The sequence below is a fragment of the Staurois parvus genome, unplaced genomic scaffold (genome assembly GCF_062004578.1).
Source record: "Staurois parvus isolate SC_StPar_1 unplaced genomic scaffold, SC_StPar_1.0 ptg000185l, whole genome shotgun sequence".
Lineage (NCBI taxonomy): Eukaryota > Metazoa > Chordata > Amphibia > Anura > Ranidae > Staurois > Staurois parvus.
The window spans coordinates 1,220,001-1,240,366 of NW_028317981.1; the positions used below are offsets into that span (position 1 = coordinate 1,220,001).

The 20,366-nt window shown below is 40.7% G+C and overlaps 1 protein-coding gene across 2 annotated transcripts in view; it reads right to left on the reverse strand.

The window, feature by feature from the left end:
• The window catches only part of PM20D1 (peptidase M20 domain containing 1), a 197,331-nt gene that overhangs the window by 53,091 nt on the left and 123,874 nt on the right, over positions 1-20,366 (reverse strand). For both annotated transcript variants that reach the window (XM_089677375.1, XM_089677374.1), the window contains exons 7-10: positions 11,588-11,663; positions 8,979-9,040; positions 8,802-8,880; positions 2,246-2,317 (exon numbers count right to left, since the gene is read on the reverse strand). In XM_089677375.1, coding sequence (XP_089533501.1) covers positions 2,246-2,317; positions 8,802-8,880; positions 8,979-9,040; positions 11,588-11,663 — 289 coding nt within the window. The remainder of the gene's footprint in view (positions 1-2,245; positions 2,318-8,801; positions 8,881-8,978; positions 9,041-11,587; positions 11,664-20,366) is intronic.

The window sequence follows — 20,366 nt, forward strand, 5'->3', positions numbered from 1 at the left end:
TGAGCTCCCCAGACTCTCATGATGGAACCAACTGACTGATAATTTAGTTTTAAAAAAATCCTTGGATCTGAGAGCAGAGTGTCTCTCAATGACCACTGTCCACCTGATCCAAGGGGTGGCATGAAGTTGAGCCCACTGTGTTAGACCACGTGATGTGGAAAAATAGAGTTCGCTACCTGGGCTAAGAGGGTGTGATACAGAAAAACATGGTCTATACAGAAGAATGTGTTGTTAGAGTGAGTAAAATGTGTTCAGTTGTAGGATGCTTTTCTCTCCAGGCTTCCGCTAGGTATATTGAAACAGTACAGACCAGAACTGCCTTGCAACCGTTTTGTCCTCCAAAAGGACCGTAGGGTTTTGTGGATTCTTTTTTTTTTTTCTCTCAAACCATCAAGCAGGAAACCACTCCAATAAAAATGAGAACACTGTAAACATCCTTGTAGTCAAGCAGTTTGTTCTAAACTCCTATCACACCTAGCTACTCAGTTCTGTCAGCCTGTAAATGTGCTAAAATGATGTGTACAAACAAAAAGAAATCTTTTAGTCTATATACCTAAAGTGACTCTGTTGCTAAAATAATTCTGCAATAGAAATCACTACCTGACGACTCTTTCAAAATGGGATATTTCTGACAGCACCAGGCTCCTGACCAAACACTGTGCTTTCTAACCCCTGATTTATTTAATTGTTGATTATTACCTGTCATGATCATTTTGCACTACACCATAGTGATTATTCAGTTAAATAAAAGCACTGTAATAATTTTATTGCTACTACACTGTGTTCACAGACAACAAGCAGCCATATTTCCTTTAACCTCCTGGATTGCTGAACCTACATGCTTACCTCTGACACTGCAGTTCCACTTTTGATCTCATAAGCAATGTTTAAACTGATGTAAGAGCATTCAGCTTGCGCTTTGATCAAAGGTACTGTTACCTGGAATTTTGATTCCCAACTGTGTATGCTGCTTGATTCCATCATCTGCCAGTCTGACTACACTTCTGCTCTGTGCATTGATACTACATTTGGTTTCCTTGCTGGTCAGCTGTCAGCATCCAGTACACTTCAGTGTTTTCAAAACGGACTGATTTCTAAATATATGTAGCGAACTCCTAAATAGCTAGGGGGAGCTAGATTCTAATTATTAGGCAGAGGCTGAGTAGCAGTCTGGTGCAACTGTCAGATGAAGGTCAAATTGTGGTCAGGGTTGAAAGGCTCTACAGACCAGCCCCTCTGGAATTTCCCCCTGCTCTTTTTGGAGAAAGGTCTAAAAGCAGTGGGTGGATCTGAGGAGTGCCTGACCTGCACTTTTGAGGGAGCATCACCAATCCCCAACAGGAGGCTTGGCAAGGGGCCAGGACAACCCTTAAAAGTGATTGAGCCTGCTCAGCAGCAGGAGAGTTCGGTTGGAAGAGAGAGAAGGATGTGAGGCATGAGGCAGGAGCCTGTGAGGGGGACCAAATGGAGAGGGGCTCACCTGCAGGCAGAGGACCTTGGAAGGCTTAAAACCTGAGACTTCACAAGCCCCCTGAGAGAGGACGACTTGTGTGGGAGGGAAGGAATGGCCCTGCTAGAAGGCCTGGTAGCAGCCACTGACCCACCAGCGACATGGGACAAGGACCAAAGTGAGTATACTTGCACCCCCTGGGCTAGTAACGGGAAAGGAGCACTCTGGTGGGAACTGGATTTGCTGTCTTACCCAGGACTGTTTCACACTGCAGTGGCAGGCAATGGATCCCCTGCCCAGGGATTCACCCAGTACAGCTGGATGAAGAAAGGAGTCATCTATGGTCTGGGTTGGTACTACAGGAGATGCTGGCTAGCTCTCCAGAAGACAAACTTTGCTGTAAAGACTTGTACATAGTTGCTAAGGAGTTTGTCCTCAGTTGCCATTGCATCCCATACACCCCTTACCCCATCCAAGTTCTAAACCCCCTAATAAAACTTCCAAACAACGGTCATGGACTGGTTACTGTCTCCTAATGAAAGTCTGAGTGAAGGAAATGCAAGTTGCGTGACAGTGCAGGACTATAGCAGGACCCAAATCTCTTGTATCTATAGTTGGCGTTATATAAATGCTGTATAATAAATACTGTATAAAAATAGTAATTGTCTGTTTGTCTGTCTCTGGACTGGTGTTGGGGAATCAGCACTAGCAGTTTATTTAGAATTCGCTTGATTACGCTCTTTAGTCACCTTAAGTTGTTTCAAACAGACTGAGATCTTGGAGCAATGCACTAACCTCATCAACTGTTTGAGCTGGGTGGAGACGGAAATTGACTGTAGCTCTCGCCATGTGTGGGATCACATTGGACTGAAAAATAAAGAAAACAAATTAAAGAAGGACATTATTTTCATATAATTATTGGCTCATTTCGTTTGGCAGAGAAAAGTAGCCCTGCAATGTAAGCTCTATTATGCCAACAGTCACTTCTAATCCTCTAGTCCACCTTCTCGTTCACCATACAGTTGGCCTTGCTAACCAATAATGAGGCAAAGAGTTGTTATGCAAGCTGCTTTTTAGTATTCAAAGTAATTTGTAGTTTAACCTGCACTCAGGATCACCTTCACAGTTTGTCAATATCATATGACTGTGATGGATTAAATAATAAACTGTAAAATAAATGATAAACTATAGATATTAGAAGCCTTTAAACCAGATACTGTATGTGGCATCATCTGTCACATGATAGATCTGCATCCATACAAATACAAAAAAAAGGAATCTAAAATGAAAAACAAACCAACCATAAAACAAACATCTGTCAGCAATGTTTTAAATGTGTTAGCTACCATGTTACTAGATTTGTCCATTCCTGTTTTAAAGGTATGTATAATACACATCCATTGTATATTACATAAAACATTGCATATCCAAAATGCATTTTCAATGTTTTAAATTATTTAACATTCACTTTCTGTTAAACAAAATATAAAATGTCATGTAGATATGATACAATGATAAATGTGGCTATATATAAACTTTGGTCAACTTGTTTTTTCCAATGTATATGAAACCTATTTATCCCCTTTCTTGCCCAGACCCAGCTACCCTTTATCAGTGTCTGTATGCCTTTGGGGGCAGGAAGAATTGCCCAATCACATGACCACTGTGCTTGGCTGTCACAGTGGTCACATGATCATTAGCAGTGACTGAGAGCTGTCCTTGACAGCTCAGTAACTGGTAGTGCACAGTGAGTATGCTCTCAGCACAGAAAGCTCTGCAGCCCATGGATGCATATGGTTGGCATGTGAGCATTGAAGCCCGCCCTCTTAGTTACCAAACATATACATTGTGTGGATGGCAAAAGGTTAAAGGGCACTTTGTTCTCCTTTCCAAACCCCAGAAGTAGTACATGGATGGGGTGAGTACGCGTATCCTCTGGTGCAGACAATTTGTGAAAAATTTTAGGCAGAAATGCCTGTGCAAGGACCCCAGGATTTTTGGGCATGAAAAAGAGACAATTTTTTGGGTGGTCACCCTATTAGGTATTCAATAGAAGAGGAAAATGGCAGATCTTCTGCCACCATCCCTGAAGAAGAAGAGCAAAGTGCATTTCCTCTTGGCTGCATTTCCTACTGTATCGATCAATGTACCTCTAATCTCTGAAAGGAGGAGCATTTAAGATCTTTTTCAATCACAGCAGATGGGCCAGGCAAAGCTAATCATGTGAATGTTGACTATATGAGGTTCAGGGCAGATACAGACTCTCTTAGTGTTGAGTGTTGACCCATGGACTAATGGGTGTGTAGGTTGAACCACTGAGCCAGACCTTGCACAGTATGCGTTTGAACATATATCCTTAGCTCATTGTGATCTCCTCTTCCTACTAAGAACCCAGAAGTAATTGTAAAACGTCACTTCTGCAACTAGCTGTCATTTTCCCTGGCCACACTGGCAAGATCTGCACTCTATTAGCTTTAATAAAAGGCAGGTGAGACATCAGGGCTCTAACAGACCCCAGATGTCTCTTTATTATTATTATAATAATACAGGAATTATATAACGGCAACAGTTTGCTCAGCGTTTTACAATATCAAGGGAGACAGTACAGCAACAATACAGTTCAATACAAGAGGGTTAGGAGGGCCCTGCTCTTTGGAATTTACAATCTAAGAAGGAGAGGCTAGTTGTACAAAAGGTAGTAACTGTGGGGGCAGAACTGGTAGGAGGAATAGAAGATTCGGTTATCAGCTGAAGGCAGGATAGGCTTCCCTGAAGAGAGAGGTTTTCAGAGATCGTCTAAAAGTAGGCAGAGTAGGTGATAGTCTGATAGATTGGGGTAGAGAGTTCCAGAGGGTGGAGGAGGCTCTGGAGAAATCCTGGAGATGAGCATGGGAGAAGGAGAAAAGGGAGCTAGAGAGCAGGAGGTCGTGGGAGGAGCAGAGAGGACAGTTTGGGTGATATTTGGAGACAAAATTGGTGATGTAATTTGGATCAGCGTTATAAATGGCTTTATATGTTATTGTTAATGTTTTGAATTTTATTTGTTGAGCAACGGGAAGCCAGGGAGGGATTGGCAGAGAGGGATGGCAGATATGGAGGATGAGTCTGGCAGCAGCATTAATGATAGACTGAAGAGGGGACAGCCTGTGATGAGGTAGGCCAATGAGGAGGGAGTTACAATAGTCAAAGCGAGAGATAACCAGGGAGTGAATAAGTTGCTTAGTGGTTTCAGAGGTTAAAAACGGGAATATCTTGGAGATATTGCAGAGGTGAAGTCTACAAGATTTGGACAGATTTGGGGCTGAAGACAGATGGGAGTCCAGGATTACACCTAGTACCCTGGCATGAGGGGAGGGACTGATGGTTGTATTATTGATCTTGATGGAGAAGTCAGGGGAGGGGGCATGGACTGGAGCGAATAGTATGAGCTCAGTTTTAGAAAGATTTAGTTTGAGGAAGTGACATCCATGCTGATATGTCACTTAGTAGGTTAGTAATGCAAGAGGAGACTGAAGGGGTGAGGTGAGAAGTAGAGAGGTAGATTTGTGTGTCATCAGCATAGAGATGGTACTTAAAGCCATGGGAGTTTATCAAGTGACCAAGAGAGGAGGTGTGGATGGAGAAGAGAAGGGGTCCAAGGACAGAACCTTGAGGGACCCCTACAGAAAGAGGAAGTGGAGAGGAGGAGACAGAGTTATAGGTAACACTGAAGCAGCATTGTGATAGGTAGGTGGCGAACCAGGAGAGAGCAGAGTCTCAGAGGCCAAGAGAGTGGATTTTTTTGAGGAGGAAGGGATGGTCGACAGTATCAAAAGCTGCAGAGAAGTCAAGTAGTAAAAGTATGGAGTAGTAGCCATTGGTTTTAGCAGTTAGTAAATCAGTGAGTTTTAGTATGGCAGTTTCAGTGGAGTGTAGTGAGCGAAAGCCAGACTCTAAAGGGTCAAGAAGGTTGTTGTCAGTGAGGTAGGAGCTCAGGCGATTGTAGACTAAGTGTTCTAGGAGTTGAGGTAAATGGGAGCAGGGAGATGGGTCTTAAGTTGTTCAGATTGGTGGGGTCCAGGGAGGGCTTTTTAAGTATGGGAGTGATCTGTGCATGCTTTAGAGGGGAGGGGAAGGCACCAGTAGAGAGGGAGAGATTGAAGATGTGAGTGAGGGAGCATAGGATAGAAGAAGAGGGTGACTGTAGTAGTTGTGAGGGAAAGGATCCAGGGGGCAGGTGGTGAGATGGGCTTCTGAGAAAACTTTACTGACTTCTTCAGTAGTAGCAAGATCAAAAGAATAAAGTGTTGAGGGAGGTTTAGTATAAGGTATGCTAAGTGGGATAGATGTCTGTGTAGTGGAGATGCCCCTACAAATTGCATCAATCTTGTTTTTGAAATGATTGGCAATCTCATAAGCAGTGAGTGAGTTACTGGGTGGAGGTGGAGAAAGTAGAACGTTAAAAGTACAGAAGAGATGACGAGGACTGGATGACAAGGTATTAATAAGAGTGACAAAGTAGGCTTGTTTGGCAGCATGGAGGGAGGAATTCTATTTTAATAAAGTAGATTTATATAGGGTGAATGCTTGCTGGGATTTGATTTTAAGCCACAAATTACTCCAGTGCAAGACCATGTCTCTTGAAGATTTCTGTTGTCATCAGTCTGCCACGGTTGTAATGGTTGGGGCCTGATACTTTGTGTAGTTAGAGGAGTAAGTGAGCCTACTGCGGATGAAAGCGAACTGTTGTAGACAGAAGGGGCCAGGTCAGGGCAGGACAGAGGAGAGATTCTGTCATAGAGGCAGTCAGTTGCAGAGTGGAAAAGAAAAGGGTTAAAGTTGTGAGGTATCTGCGATCAATTGTTTAATTGTCATTAAGGAGAACCTGTCACAAAAAAGTATCCCATTCATCACCAGGGCACTTTTTGTCCCATGTGAAAAAAAATATAGTTTGTTGAAAACAAAAAGTGTAAAAAAAAAAAAAATAAGATAATGTAAAAAAAAAAAAAAGTGTTACACCTAAGCACTTTAACACCCACCCAAGGAAAAAAAAAACAAAAAAAAAAAACTGAGCCAACCCCTGTAACCCCCCCCCCCCCGCCAAATACACACATATACGAATGTAACATGCGTCAGGGACAACTATGTAAGAAAACGTCAATTGCACTAAACATGGAGTGAGAGCAATTATTTCAGGCCCATTTTTAATGGTTAGCTCTAAACAGCTGGTTTCCATGGTTGCCTATATAAAATTTGGAGTATGGAAGTTTGTTTTTATATCATGGACCTCTGCAAGTTTAAAGCTTGACATGTTGGGTATCTATTTTCATCTTTTATATTTTTCCAAAAATATATTACATTTGTGTGTCCAAAAATTAACCTTAGTGCATATTTTACCTAAAATTTTGCACTCGTGCTAATATGGTATGACATAAAAAATGTTCACTATTATTTTATTCTTCAGGCAGTCTGCTTTCAGAATAAAATGTTTGGAAGCATTAGTAATCTTCAGGGCTAAAATAATTTTTTAAATGTGTCAAAAAAGGAAAAATGTCTCTGGAAGCAAAATGGCTAATATTGAGAAAGGAATCTGTCTGTTGCCTGACACTGGTAATCGGCATGCTTTTATAGAAATTGTGAACCAATTCACAAAAAGAACATTGGGGAACTGGAGAAAGTACAGAGAAGGGCAACCAAACTGATAAGAGGCATGGAGGAGGTCAGCTATGAGAAAAGATTAGAGGAACTGAATTTATTCTCTCTTGAGAAGAGGAGATTAAGGGGGATATGATCAACATGTATAAATACATTAGTGGTTCATATAGTGAACTCAGTGTAGAGTTATTCATTCATTATAGAGGTCATCACAGACGACACTCTTTACGTCTGGAGGAGAAGAAATTTAAACTCCAAACACGGAACGGTTTCTTCACGGTGAGAGCTGTGAAAATGTGGAATAGATTCCCTCAAGAGTTGCTTCTGGCCTAGGTTTTTTTCCTTCCTCTGGATCAACTGTGGGTGTAGAATTATAACTTTTTTTTCTTTATGGTTGAAATGGATGGACTTTTGTCTTTTTTCAGCCAGACTAAGTATGTAACTATATGAACAATACCTGCCAACATACCTGAAAAAAAAAAAAACACCAAAACGACTGATTTGTTCACTGACTCACCGCAAATGATAGTTCCCGGGCCCTGCAGCTAAATATAAACAAGGGGGAGGATGACTAGAATAGGTGAATGTCCCCAAGGGCAATGCCCAGCTGCCCATGCCATTTGTTTGACAATCCTTTAGCTATTGTCCTTGAAAATGATCATTACTGATTTCTAGGATTCAACTCTTATTGACTTCAATGGAAATTGGATTTTGCATCCAACTTTCTGTAAAGTTTGTTGAACTTTCCCCAAACCAAACCGAGGTATGATCAGTGAGATATCAGTATCAAATTATGTGGCTCTTATATGCTGGAGTTTTTCTTTTGGGGGGGGGGGGGGGGGGTGAAAAAGCTTAAAAAAGCTTTCAGTTTTTGTTGATATTTTTTTTGTGCTCTGGAAACCCTTTCTCACACTTGCACTCTACATTAAAGGGCAACTTTCCCCATTCCAGTTTGAAAACAATTAGTGTTCTTTAACAAAAGAACATACATTCCACATTAATAATTATGCTACCAAAAAGGAGTGTGTGCTGTAAATTGCCTCCGGTATAGCTCCAGTTTCTTTTTGTCTGAGACGGTTATTTTATTGAAGCCCAGAGTAGTCGCTTCCTAACTAAGGACACTCATCTCCTTGGCCTAAAATGTGTGCAATTCCAGCCTTGATTGTATGTCCTGGTTCAGGTAGAAAGGAAGACTGCAGAAGCTTTACAGTGTTGAGGTTCACAGCCCTGCCAGCAGAAAGGAGAGAGAGTCAAGGAGATAAGAGAGGATACTAGCCTTGTATGTTTAATCATGTTGTGTCTTCCTTTCAGCAAAATCTCTTCTGTCATCTTTTTTTTTTTCTTTTCTTGATCCCTAATTGGTCCCTGCTTGGCACAGTCAGTCTCATTACTGTTGCTTCCTCCCCTCTCAGCAGCATTAAATCGTAAAGCTGTCAACAGATTGGTCTCTAGTGAAACTCTCTTAATGCACTGATTATCGACACACAGTGCCAATACAGGCCAACCGAAGCTGTGCAGAGCAGAATGAGAAAGTGCCTTACTGGATTTTAAAAGTATAGGCACTTATTTTTAATGTTTTACAAAGCTATACCTGCAAAAGAGGCCAGCATACAGTTATCTATTAAGACTTAATTTTGTGTCTAAAGTTCCACTTTAAATATTTATTTGTAAAAATGTTGCTGATGCTGTATGCATATTTCTCTTAAAACAGCAGTACCTTTAATCCAGAATTAAAGATGGTTATTGCAGTAGTTGTTCGCACAATAGCATTGCTTGATGGAGTTTTTTCTAGAACTCTAAAAATTAAGAAAAACATTAATTTTAATAACATTGTAACATCAACTACAGCAATGAGCTTTCTGCAGCATTCCCTTCTGAATTGCAGAATATTTACCTGCTAATGACTGGAGAGAACAGCCATAAATTTGCCATCATGACATTCAGAGGAAAATAAAACTGTAATATAATAAGACTGATTTATTTATAGAAAAAGCTAGTTTCTAAACAAAGCAGCAATACAAGATTAATATTTATGATCCATTTTAAAACTTCTGCTTTTTTTTAAACGGGGGGGGGGGAGTTAAATGATTTAAAAGTGTATCTAAACCCAGAGACAAAGACGTAATATATTTCAGCCGAGCAGTCCTTAAATGTAGTGGCTACATTTGTTTTCTTAGCTTTCTGCCTTTATTTTCACCTAGCAATCCTTTGAATAACATACTTTCTGCCCCTTCATGTTTTTTTTTCCTCACTATATCTATTGGAACATCCATGGTTGTCTCACAGGTCTAACTTGAAAGATACAATATCTGTCTTTGTTCATCTGCATTGATAAGGCAAGTAGCTTACATACTAAAGATAAAAGGGCTTTTTATTTCTTTTGGAGCTCATTATACCACAGCCACTGTGAAAGGTGTGGTGCTGATGTGATGTTAATGATGTATCACACTGTTCACTTTTTTCAACTTTATTCATTCATATTTAAAGCTGAAAAGTATTGAAAATTAATGAAATGCCACAGGGTGACATTTAATTTATCTTTATTCACCACAGCAGGTTTTATGTACATCATGTACTACTTTTTATTAGCGCGCAACACTTCAGTACAGTGGTTTGAACTTAATGAATACGACATAAAGCATAATTTCCATTGCTTATGTGTTGGAACTGCTTTAGGAAAGTCTACCAAGGCTACATAGTGCAGCCAAGCACATATGGTGAATGGGCTCCTAAGCTCACAGGAAGTAATAAGGAGACTGCATGGCTAAACCATACCATTCTATTGACTGCTTTTGTGGTCAGTAATGGCACTCTCATAGGAAAGGAGATTTAACACTTTTGGTTCATTGTATTTTAGTTAGTGCTTTGCTACTCTAATAAAATAGAACTAACAAAATACATCATGTTAAGTGCATCCATGCTTCGTAATGTTTAAGTGTAACACAGGTGTAAAAGGGAGGGATTTAGATTTCTAGGGTACTGTGCTATAACACTAAAATGCTGAAGCTAGTTTGCACCAAAATGGAAGCAAGTCTGCCATGCTAGGGGAGAGATTCACAGGGGATGTTGGAGGATGGATGAATGGGAGAGGGTGAAGTAGATTATAATAGAACAGATAAATCAGACAGGAGTCAGACACTAATGGAGGGTAGAATGGGGAAATATGGTGGGAAAGAGGGTTAAGTGAAAGGAGATTCCCATGTTTCCAGTGAGAGCTGTGAAAATGTGGAATAGACTCCCTCAAGAGTTGGTGCTGCCCAGCTCAGTGGATTGCTTTAAAAAAGGCCTGAATTATTTCTTAGATACACAGAATATAACTGAATAGTAACATTTATAAGTAAAGTTGATCCTGGGAATATCCAATTGCCTCTCGGGATCAAGAAGGAATTTCTTTCCCTGCAGGAGCAAATTGGATCATGCTTTTCTGGGGTTTTTTGCCTTCCTCTGGATCAACTGTGGGACTAGGATTATAACTTTTTTTTTTTTATGGTTAAACTGGAAGGACTTTTGTTTTTTTTTTCAGCAGGACTAACTATGTAACTATGTTAAAAGCAAACATTGGTGATTACAGTACTACCAAAAAATGGTAAGTACAAGTGCACTTATGATTTCAGTGTGTGTTCACCAATGCCAGAAGCATGCCAAACAAAACAGGAGAGTCAGAAGCTTTGTTGAGAAGATTTGATTTAGATAGAAAGGGTTGCATGGGCTGGGACAGTGATAATAATGGGGGATTTTACTACCCTGAAAGTGGCTGGTGAAATGGAACTGCTGGAACACTAAAATGGCAAAAAGTTATTAGCTTAAGGGACAGTTTATAGAATCCCCAATTAGAAATTATGCTCTACTGGGCCTGTTATTTTAAGGCAATGGGGAGCTTATTACAAAATTTCAAGTAACAAAAAATCTGGGTAGCAATGAACATAAAATGATTTCATTTAATTTAAATTGTCAACTACATCACATACTGGAAGAATAAAAACACTATTTTAAGAGAGCAAATTTTCTAATGCCAAAGTCTGCTATACAAGTTTTATTTATTTTTATTTATTTCAGGTACTTATATAGCGTCATCAATTTACGCAGCGCTTTAAACAAGTGTGATGTATCATTTACATAACATTTGCACCACACAGTGTACATCAGTGGCTGTAGTATAATGCAGCTGCTGGGTTACGGGGTACCTTGACTTGGGAGCAACGCATTCTGTAACCTTTGACCCTGGTTGCATTAGAGAGCCTTTAGTATTTCAGCCAAAAGGGCCCCAGCTTGATTATTACATCAGTCTATCGAAAACAAGCTCTGTATGTACTTATGAAAGAAATCATTTGAGATTTCCAAAGCAGTTACTAAACTTCTTTGAGTTTCAGGTATTTGTTTTTTTTAATTGATAAAACATCATTAAGACTTGGTGTTTTGAGAGGATGCAACAGATTTGCCCATCTCTGGTGTATATGAGGGAGGATTGTGCAAGATATGTAAAATAGCACAGTTCAGCCTTACCTCTCTTGAGAGCTGCTCAAACATGGAAGCCTCGGGACCTTCACCAAACATATTTGGCATTGGATTGTTTTCTAACCTTTGTATTTGTGAAAATGAGACAGAAAAATATTAAAAAAGGAATTGGTAAGTTTTTGAAACAAAGTTATGGCAATACGGTGAATCCAGGCAAACAGATAAAAATCATATAAAAAGGTAACTATTCCACCCACCAAAGGATTTGCACTTCTGTCCATCCAGTCCTACATTTTACACAGCCCCAACACACAGCATACCCAAAACAGATAACATTAATTTCTCAGTTCATCCAAAACAAAAAGTGCAGTGCAACATATATATTACATCCCTATGCATATATCTTGCTTGTTTAAATACCTCCTGCTTAGTAAACAAGTATACCATATAATCCAAACAATTTGTGTCTTATACACACGGTTTCTGAAATGTATAATTCAATACAAATAAAGTCCTCCAAATTAAGCCCTTTTTCGATGAAAAAGTATGTCCACTATGCATTCCTTAACTCCTTCACATGCAGTATTTTCCAAGTGAGTCCCACCACCATTGCACAGTGCGCTCACCTGAACACATTGACCCATCAAATAAAAAGGAATGGCACCCCCATGCATCTAAAAACACAGCCTACTTGAGGGTGTGGGAACAACAGGGAAATTGCATGGTGCAGAAAGGTTCCTGCACCAATCTAAAATGTGCTGTGTTTTTAGATGTGTGGGGGTGCCATTCAGAATGAATGGCAGCCCAATGCGTTTTCAAACAGCAGCGTATTTTGACTGCAGGTGGTTGCGGGTGCGAGAATCTCTTAGATAGATTGCATAGATGTGAAACAAGCCTTAAGGTATAGGCTCCAGCATCACTCACAAGCCAACCCAGAACCTACTTCTAGGTAATGTGATGACATCACTACAGTGAAAAATATCTGCGAAAAGTATCATAGTTAAATAGCGTCCATAAATCATTCTATATTCTTCAACCTTTGAAAAAATGCCAAACTTTAACACCATTTGTGTCTACCGCCTGAATATAATTATCCACTCACCAGAAGTATATTACCGGACTATTATTTTAGGTCTCATGTGCTTTTAGTGGGGTATCAAACCATTATTAGAATTATTCTTCCTCTGATTCACCGCCATAACATCCGCATCAAATTGTACCCAGACAGCATGTACGAAAAGATTTGCATTGCTCCAAATGACATTGTACTATGAAAAACACTACTGGCACATGCACTCACATGTTATGGTGCATCAGTCTGAACTGATATGACAAACCAAGCTTAATGTGATTATAAACCCCTAAGATTTTTTTACCTTCATCCAATACCATTGCACAGTGCAAGTATATCATGTTTGGTGTTTTAGAAAAAAAAAAAAATCTTGATTTAACCTCTGTGCCGCTGCAACGAATATATCACAGTTGTATCAAGCATACCTCCACCCGGCCTGTACCTCTGCTTGGCTTTAAAGCATCTCACTTGAAAGCTGTCAGAATGTCAATATCAGTACTTGTCTTAGCTAGGGAAGCAGAATTGCATCACAATAGGACTGATCCCTAGACATTGCAGATTTGTTATATACAGTATACACGTGGGTTTTTCATGTATTGATTGTTTGGAGCCATGTCACCATGGGGGTTGTTTACTTAAACTGCATGGTGCAAAATCTAGTGCAGCTCTGCATAGAAACCAATCAGCTTCCACATTTTATTTTCAAAGCGTAATTGAACAAGCTGAAGTTAGAAGCGGATTGGCTGCCATGCACAGCTGCACCAGATTTTGCACTCTACAGTTTTAGTACATCAACCCCATTGTATCAAACAATGTCAAAGTTTTGTCATTAAAAACTGTTAGTGTTTTGGCAATCCTTGAGGCGGACACAACATCCCCAGCGAGCCAGCATCGGATGCTGTTTGTACCATCTTAATACGCCACTGGTTTAAAAGGAAACATGTAACTATCTTGGAATAGCTTACTCAAACCCAAGGCCTCAATCCAATTGAGAATCTGTGGCATGACCTGAATATGGCTGTACATAAGATAACAAAAGGTGCAGCGCTAAAAATATTAAAGTATTGCTCAAAATAATAACTCATAAAGGAATAAAATATGATATCATTAAAGTGACAGTTCGTGGTAAAGTGCTTGAGCAAGGACTGATAACTTAAAACTTCAGTGATGTGCCAAAGGTGTAGTAAAAATGCGCACTCACCAGATGCGTATTTTAAATACGCATGTAAACAATATGGCCAGAGGTCCCCTTATAGGGTGGAATGGATGAGATAAGCCGATTACGGATTCTCCTCCCACTGGGTAGTGTACAGCCTTACAGATGTCTCCTTGGTAGATGTCTCCGGAAGGTTAAGTGGCAGTATCCTATTGCATCCAGAAAAGGGAGTCTTTCCACCATAATTGGCTGTAAAACATCCACTCATCCATTAAGGAGGCCTCTGGCTGGATCCAACCTGTGCCCACCAAGGAGACATCTGTGAGGCTGTACACTACCCAGAGGGAGGAGAATCCGTAATCGGCTTATCTCATCCATTCCATCCTATAAGGGGATCTCTGGCTATATTGTTTACATGCATATTTAAAATACGCATCTGGTGAGTACGTATTTTTACTACACCTTTGGCACATCACTGAAGTTTGAAGGTATTATCAGTCCTTGCTCAAGCACTTTACCACGAACTCTCACTTTAATGATATCATATTTTATTCCTTTATGAGTTATTTTGAGCAATACTTGGTTTAATATTTATAGCGCTGCACCTTTTATTATCTATCTGTGGAGGTTTTATCTGGTTACCTTTGTGTGCATCAGCGGCTAATTTTAAGCGCTCACTGATCTTATTCTATTTTATGGCTGCACATACAGGTGAAACTCGAAAAATTAGAATATCGTGCAAAAGTTCATTTATTTCAATAATGCAACTTAAAAAGATGAAACTAATATATGAGATAGACTCATTACATGCAAAGCAAGATAGTCCAAGCCATGATTTGTCATAATTGTGATGATTATGGCTTACAGCTCATGAAAGCCCAAATCCACAATCTCAGAAAATTAGAATATTACATGCAACCAATAAAACAAGGATTGTACCTAGAACAATATCGAACCTCTGAAAAATATAAGCATGCATATGTACTCAGTACTTGGTTTGGGCCCCTTTTGCAGCAATTACTGCCTCAATGCGACGTGGCATGGAAGCTATTAGCCTGTGTCACTGCTGAGGTGTTATGGAAGACCAGGATGCTTCAATAGCCTTCAGCTCTTCTGCATTGTTCGGTCTCTTGTCTTTTATCTTTCTCATGCCAATGCCCCATAGATGCTCTATGGGGTTCAGGTCAGGCAAGTTTGCTGGCCAATCAAGCACAGTAATCCCACGGTCATTGAACCAGGTTTTGGTGCTTTTGGCAGTGTGGTCAGGTGCCAAGTCCTGCTGGAAAATGAAGTCAGCATCCCCATAAAGCTCATCTGCGGAAGGAAGCATGAAGTGCTCCAAAATCTCCTGGTAGACTGCTGCGTTGATCCTGGACTTAAGGAAGCACAGTGGACCAACACCAGCAGATGACATGGCTCCCCAAATCAACACAGACTGTGAAAACTTCACACTGGACTTCAAGCATCTTGCAGTGTGTGCCTCTCCATTCTTCCTCCATACTCTGGGTCCTTGGTTTCCAAATGAGATGCAAATGAGTTGCTCTCATCAGAAAAAAAGGACTTTGGACCACTGAGCAACAGACCAGGTCTGTTTTTCTTTAGCCCAGGTAAGACGCTTCTGATGTTGTTTGTTGTTCAGGAGCGGCTTGACAAGAGGAACACGACATTTGAAGCCCATGTCCAGGATCAGTCAGTGTGGTGGCTCTTGATGCACTGACTCCAGCCTCAGTCCACTCCTTGTGAAAGTCCCCACTTTTGAATGGCCTTTTCCTGACAATCCCCTCCAGGCTGCGGTCATCCCTGCTGCTTGTGCACCTTTTTCTTCCACACTTTTCCCTTCCACATAACTTTCTATTAATGTGCTTTGATAAAGCACTTTGGGAGCATCCAATTTCTTTTGCAATTACCTTTTGAGGCTTTCCCTCCTTATGGAGGGTGTCAATGATGGTTTTCTGCACAACTGTCAGGTCAGCAGTCTTTCCCATGATTGTGATTCCTACCGAACCAGACTGAGAGACCATTTAAAGGCTCAGGAACCCTTTGCAGGTGTTATGGCTTAATTAGCTGATTAGAATGGGACACTTTGAGCCTAGAATATTGCACCTTTTCACAATATTTTAATTTTCTGAGATTGCGGATTTGGGGTTTTCATGAGCTGTAAGTCATAATCATCACAATTATGACAAATCACAGCTTGAACTATCTTGCTTTGCATGTAATCAGTCTCATATATATTAGTTTCACCTTTTAAGTTGCATTACTGAAATAAATGAACTTTTGCACGATATTCTAATTTTTCGAGTTTCACCTGTAAGCTTTACACACCTTTAGACAATATAAAGGTGAATAAACCACCTGGACCATTTGGCTTACATCTACATGTTCTCTGTTATTTCAAAGCCATTGTTTCCAGTTTAGAGACTCTTTATTAACTTACTCAGTGCCACTAGAATAGCACAAGACCAATGCAGTGCCTAGGGATCAAAAATATTTATAAAGTAACAACAGATTAGTTAGTTGGAAGATACATAAGCGTTTGATAAAAGCCCATATAGAAGACAATTTAGTAAAAAAAAACAAAAACTGAATTTTAAGTAATAGCATGGATCTCAAAGATCAAAGTTGTCACACAAATCTGCTTTCATTTTATGAGGAAGTGAGCAAAAACATAAACAAAAGGAATGGCTGTGGATATAGTACACTTAGAGTTTAAAAAACACTTCACATAGTTCCCTACACATGGCTAATGTGTAAATCAATAGGCATAGAAATTTTACTTTGTAATTGGACAGAAACTGGTTAAATGCCCATATTCAGTCTGTATTGTACCTCTCCCTATCTTCCCTCCTCTACAATCTTTGGTACCTAGGTACAATCTGCCACCTCATCATCCCCGCCCTCCTCATTGCTCAAGCCCACTTGGCAGTAAAAACAAATGAAAGTGTTGCACTGCTAGCATAAATCAATATATATATATATATATGAACAAAACGTGACTGATAGTCCCAAAAGGTGATAAAACATAAAAATAAATGCAATTCTTCAAAAAAATCCAAATAAGTGAAAAATCTTCCTGCTGGTGATTGCACCCATAACCCCAGTGCTGTAAATCTTCAATACATGTGAATCACCACAGTGAACATAGACTTCCAGGTGGACTCTCACCTTCTCGCATGGACCTGTATGTGGACACAGGTCAAACAAAGCATCTCCCCTACTAGTGGGGGTAACACATAACTTGCTCCTCTGTGCAATTTTCCCCTTATAAATCACCACTGGACCTTCACAAATGGCACCCGATTTCAGTACAGCCAACTCTGTGGATAAAGCTCGACAACCACAAAGTAGACCATAGTGCGTTAGGCTTCTTTAACCACCTCCCGCCCGCCATATAGTCCAATGATGGACGCAAGGTGGTTCTCTCGTTCTGATAGGTTGTCTTTCGACGTCCTTCCATTCTCACCGCGCGGCGATCGGCGGTGCTCTGTGTCCCTCGGACACAGCGGATCACCGATCCATGGAAAGAGCCGAAGATGTTGGCTCGGTCATGTGATCAGCTGTGTCCAATCACAGCTGATCACATGTAAACACGGAAATGCCGGTTATCAGTGTGACAGCTCGAGAGGAGAGGAGAGATGGTAATCGGCATTCCGCGGAGGGGACATGTACACTGATCAGCAGGGCACTGATGATCAGTGTTCCCTGATGATCAGTGTGGCCCCAGAAGTGCCACCTGTCAGTGTCCATCAGTGCTGAACAGTGCCCATCAGTGCCACATCAATGCCACATATCAGTGCCTACCAGTGCACATCAATGCCACATATCAGTGCCCATCTGAGCTGCCATTCAGTGTCACCCATCAGTGCCAGTCAGTGCCACCTATCAATGCCAGTGTCGCCTATCAGTGCTAGTCAGTGCCGCCTATCAGTGCCACCTATCAGTGCTAGTCAGTGCCGCCTATCAGTGCCAGTCAGTGCCGCCTATCAGGCCAGTCAGTGCCGCCTATCAGTGCCATATATCAGTGCTGCCTTTCAGTGCCCATCAGTGATGCCTGTCAATGCCCATCAGTGCCTCCTCATCAGTGCCACCTATCAGTGTCCATCAGTGCATCTCATCAGTGCCCATCACTACAGCCTCATTAGCGCACATCAGTGAAGGAGAAAAATCACTTATTTACAACATTTTATAACAAAAACTAAGAAAAAACTTTTTTTTTTTTCAAAATTTTCAGTGGTTTTTGGTTTAAGAAAAAATAAAAACCCAGAGGTGATTACCACCAAAATAAAGCTCTGTCACAAAACAAATGATAAAAATTTCATATGGGTACAGTGTTGCATGACTGCGCAATTGTGATTCAAAGTGTGACAGCGCTGAGAGCTGGAAATTGGCCTGGGCAGGAAGGGGGTATAAGTGCCCAGTAGGCAAGTGGTTAAAAGGCATATATTTAATAAAGTATATGAATTCACATGATAATAGTGCTAAAAACGCATGAAACAGCGGTCAGAATCACACAATGGAGAGCAAGACCCTGCCTGTCGGAACGATGAAGAAGCGCTGACGTCACCAGACAGACAGGCAGGGTGAACAGAGGAGCAAGTTATGTGTTACCCCCACTAATAGGGGAGATGCTTTGTTTGACCTGTGTCCACATACAGGTCCGTGCGAGAAGGGGAGAGTCCACCTGGTCTATGTTCACTGTGGTGATTTACATGTACTGAAGATTTACAGCACTGGGGTTATGGGTGAAAGCACCAGCAGAACGATTTGTCACTTATTTGGATTTTTTTGAAGAATTGCATTTTTATGGTTTATCTTCTTTTGGGACCATCAATCATGTTCTTGTTCATATATTTATATGTATCAGGGCAGCACAGTGGCTTAGTGGTTAGCACGTCTGCCTTGCAGTAAAATGGGTCATGGGTTAGATTCCCGACCATGGTGCCTCCTGCATGGACTTTGCATGTTCTCCCTGTGCTTGCGTGGGTTTCCTCTGGGTACTCCAGTTTCCTCCTACACTCCAAAGACATGCTGGTAGGTTAATTGGCTCCTGTCTAGATTGGCCCTAATATGTGTATGTATGAATGTGAATTAGGGATTTTAGATTGTACGCCCCTTGAGGGTTATGGACTGATGTGATTGTACAATATATACAGTATGTAAGCGCTGCGTAAATTGACAGCGCTATACAAGTACCTGAAATAAAAATAAATATTGATTTATGCTAGCAGCGCGACACTTTCATTTGCTTTAGTCTGTTTTTTATGTTTACACACATAACAAGTGTTTGCAGCAGCTCATGTATTATAATTCTCATTATTTGGCAGCGAACGATTTTCTTTTGCCTTTATTATGCACTTGGCAGTAAACTGAAGCTGTAGAAACATCAATGGTGTCAGGAATTGAGGCATCCAGCAAGGGTGAGCAGATCAGTAGGCTGCACCTTAAAGCATCAGGAACCAAACTGAATAAGGTTAAAATAAGTTTATTGAGACAAACAACACACTTCCAACACCAGTAAATCATAAGCTCAGAAGCAATGCAAGTGAGAAAATAACTATGATAATGCAAAACCACAAAGAACAACCTAACAAACTATATACAAAATGGAGGGAACACACATGAACAGGATAAGCTCAGGACAGGGACAGGAGACAAGGGGAACAGGGAGCCAGGTACCGGGAGCAGGTCTCAGGGTCAGGTACAAGGAACAGCAACAAGGCTCTGGCAAGGACACAGCTTGCAGGAAAAATACTGAAGCAGTGAACTCCAGTCAAATGTAGGCTTATATACCCTCCAGCAGTCCACATCAGGTGCAGCCTAATTACCTGTACAGTCCAGCCATTGGGAGGCAGCTGCTGGTGGCCACCAGAACTGGCCACCAGAACTACACCATTCAATGGAACAAGAGTGCACTGTGGGCACTGTGGTAGTTCATTGAATCTTCCTGTCAGCAAGTATCGACTTGCCCATACAGGGTGTATGAGCAAGCAGATACACTGACAGTGTGCAGAAGATCCGCTGATCGCTGGTGCAATGTCTTACAGGCTCCTTACACTAAAAATATTAAATGCACATTTTTTTATCTGTTAAAAATTAATGTGCATTTATTATTTTTTGTGGAAAGGTGAACTTATCCTTTAAGCTTTGACTATGAAACCTGGCTTCTCTGCAGAGATGTACCAGATTTTGCACTCTTCAGGTTTACTAAATAACTCCCAATGTGACTAGAAAATACATATAGGTGAACACTTAAAGCAATATCATAAATCTTCAGCACATCTACCACATTAAATTAACTGCATGAAGAGGAGAAAAAATAAAATCAAAAAGGTGGCAAGGTGGATTAACAACCTCAATACACTGACCTCCCTGGTTTGAATAATGAACTTGAAATTGCAGCCATTTCTACAATTAAATAATATAGGCATATCTCAGCAGTCAGAAATTGTGGCCAGTAATGGACTTTTTCATAAATTAACTTGGATAAACAGTGACTGATTGGGTTATAATATATTTACACTATACTTGCCTTTTCCTTATTTAACCTCCCTAGCGGTATTCCCAAGTGTAGCTCGGGGTAAAGTTTCAGTACCAAAAGC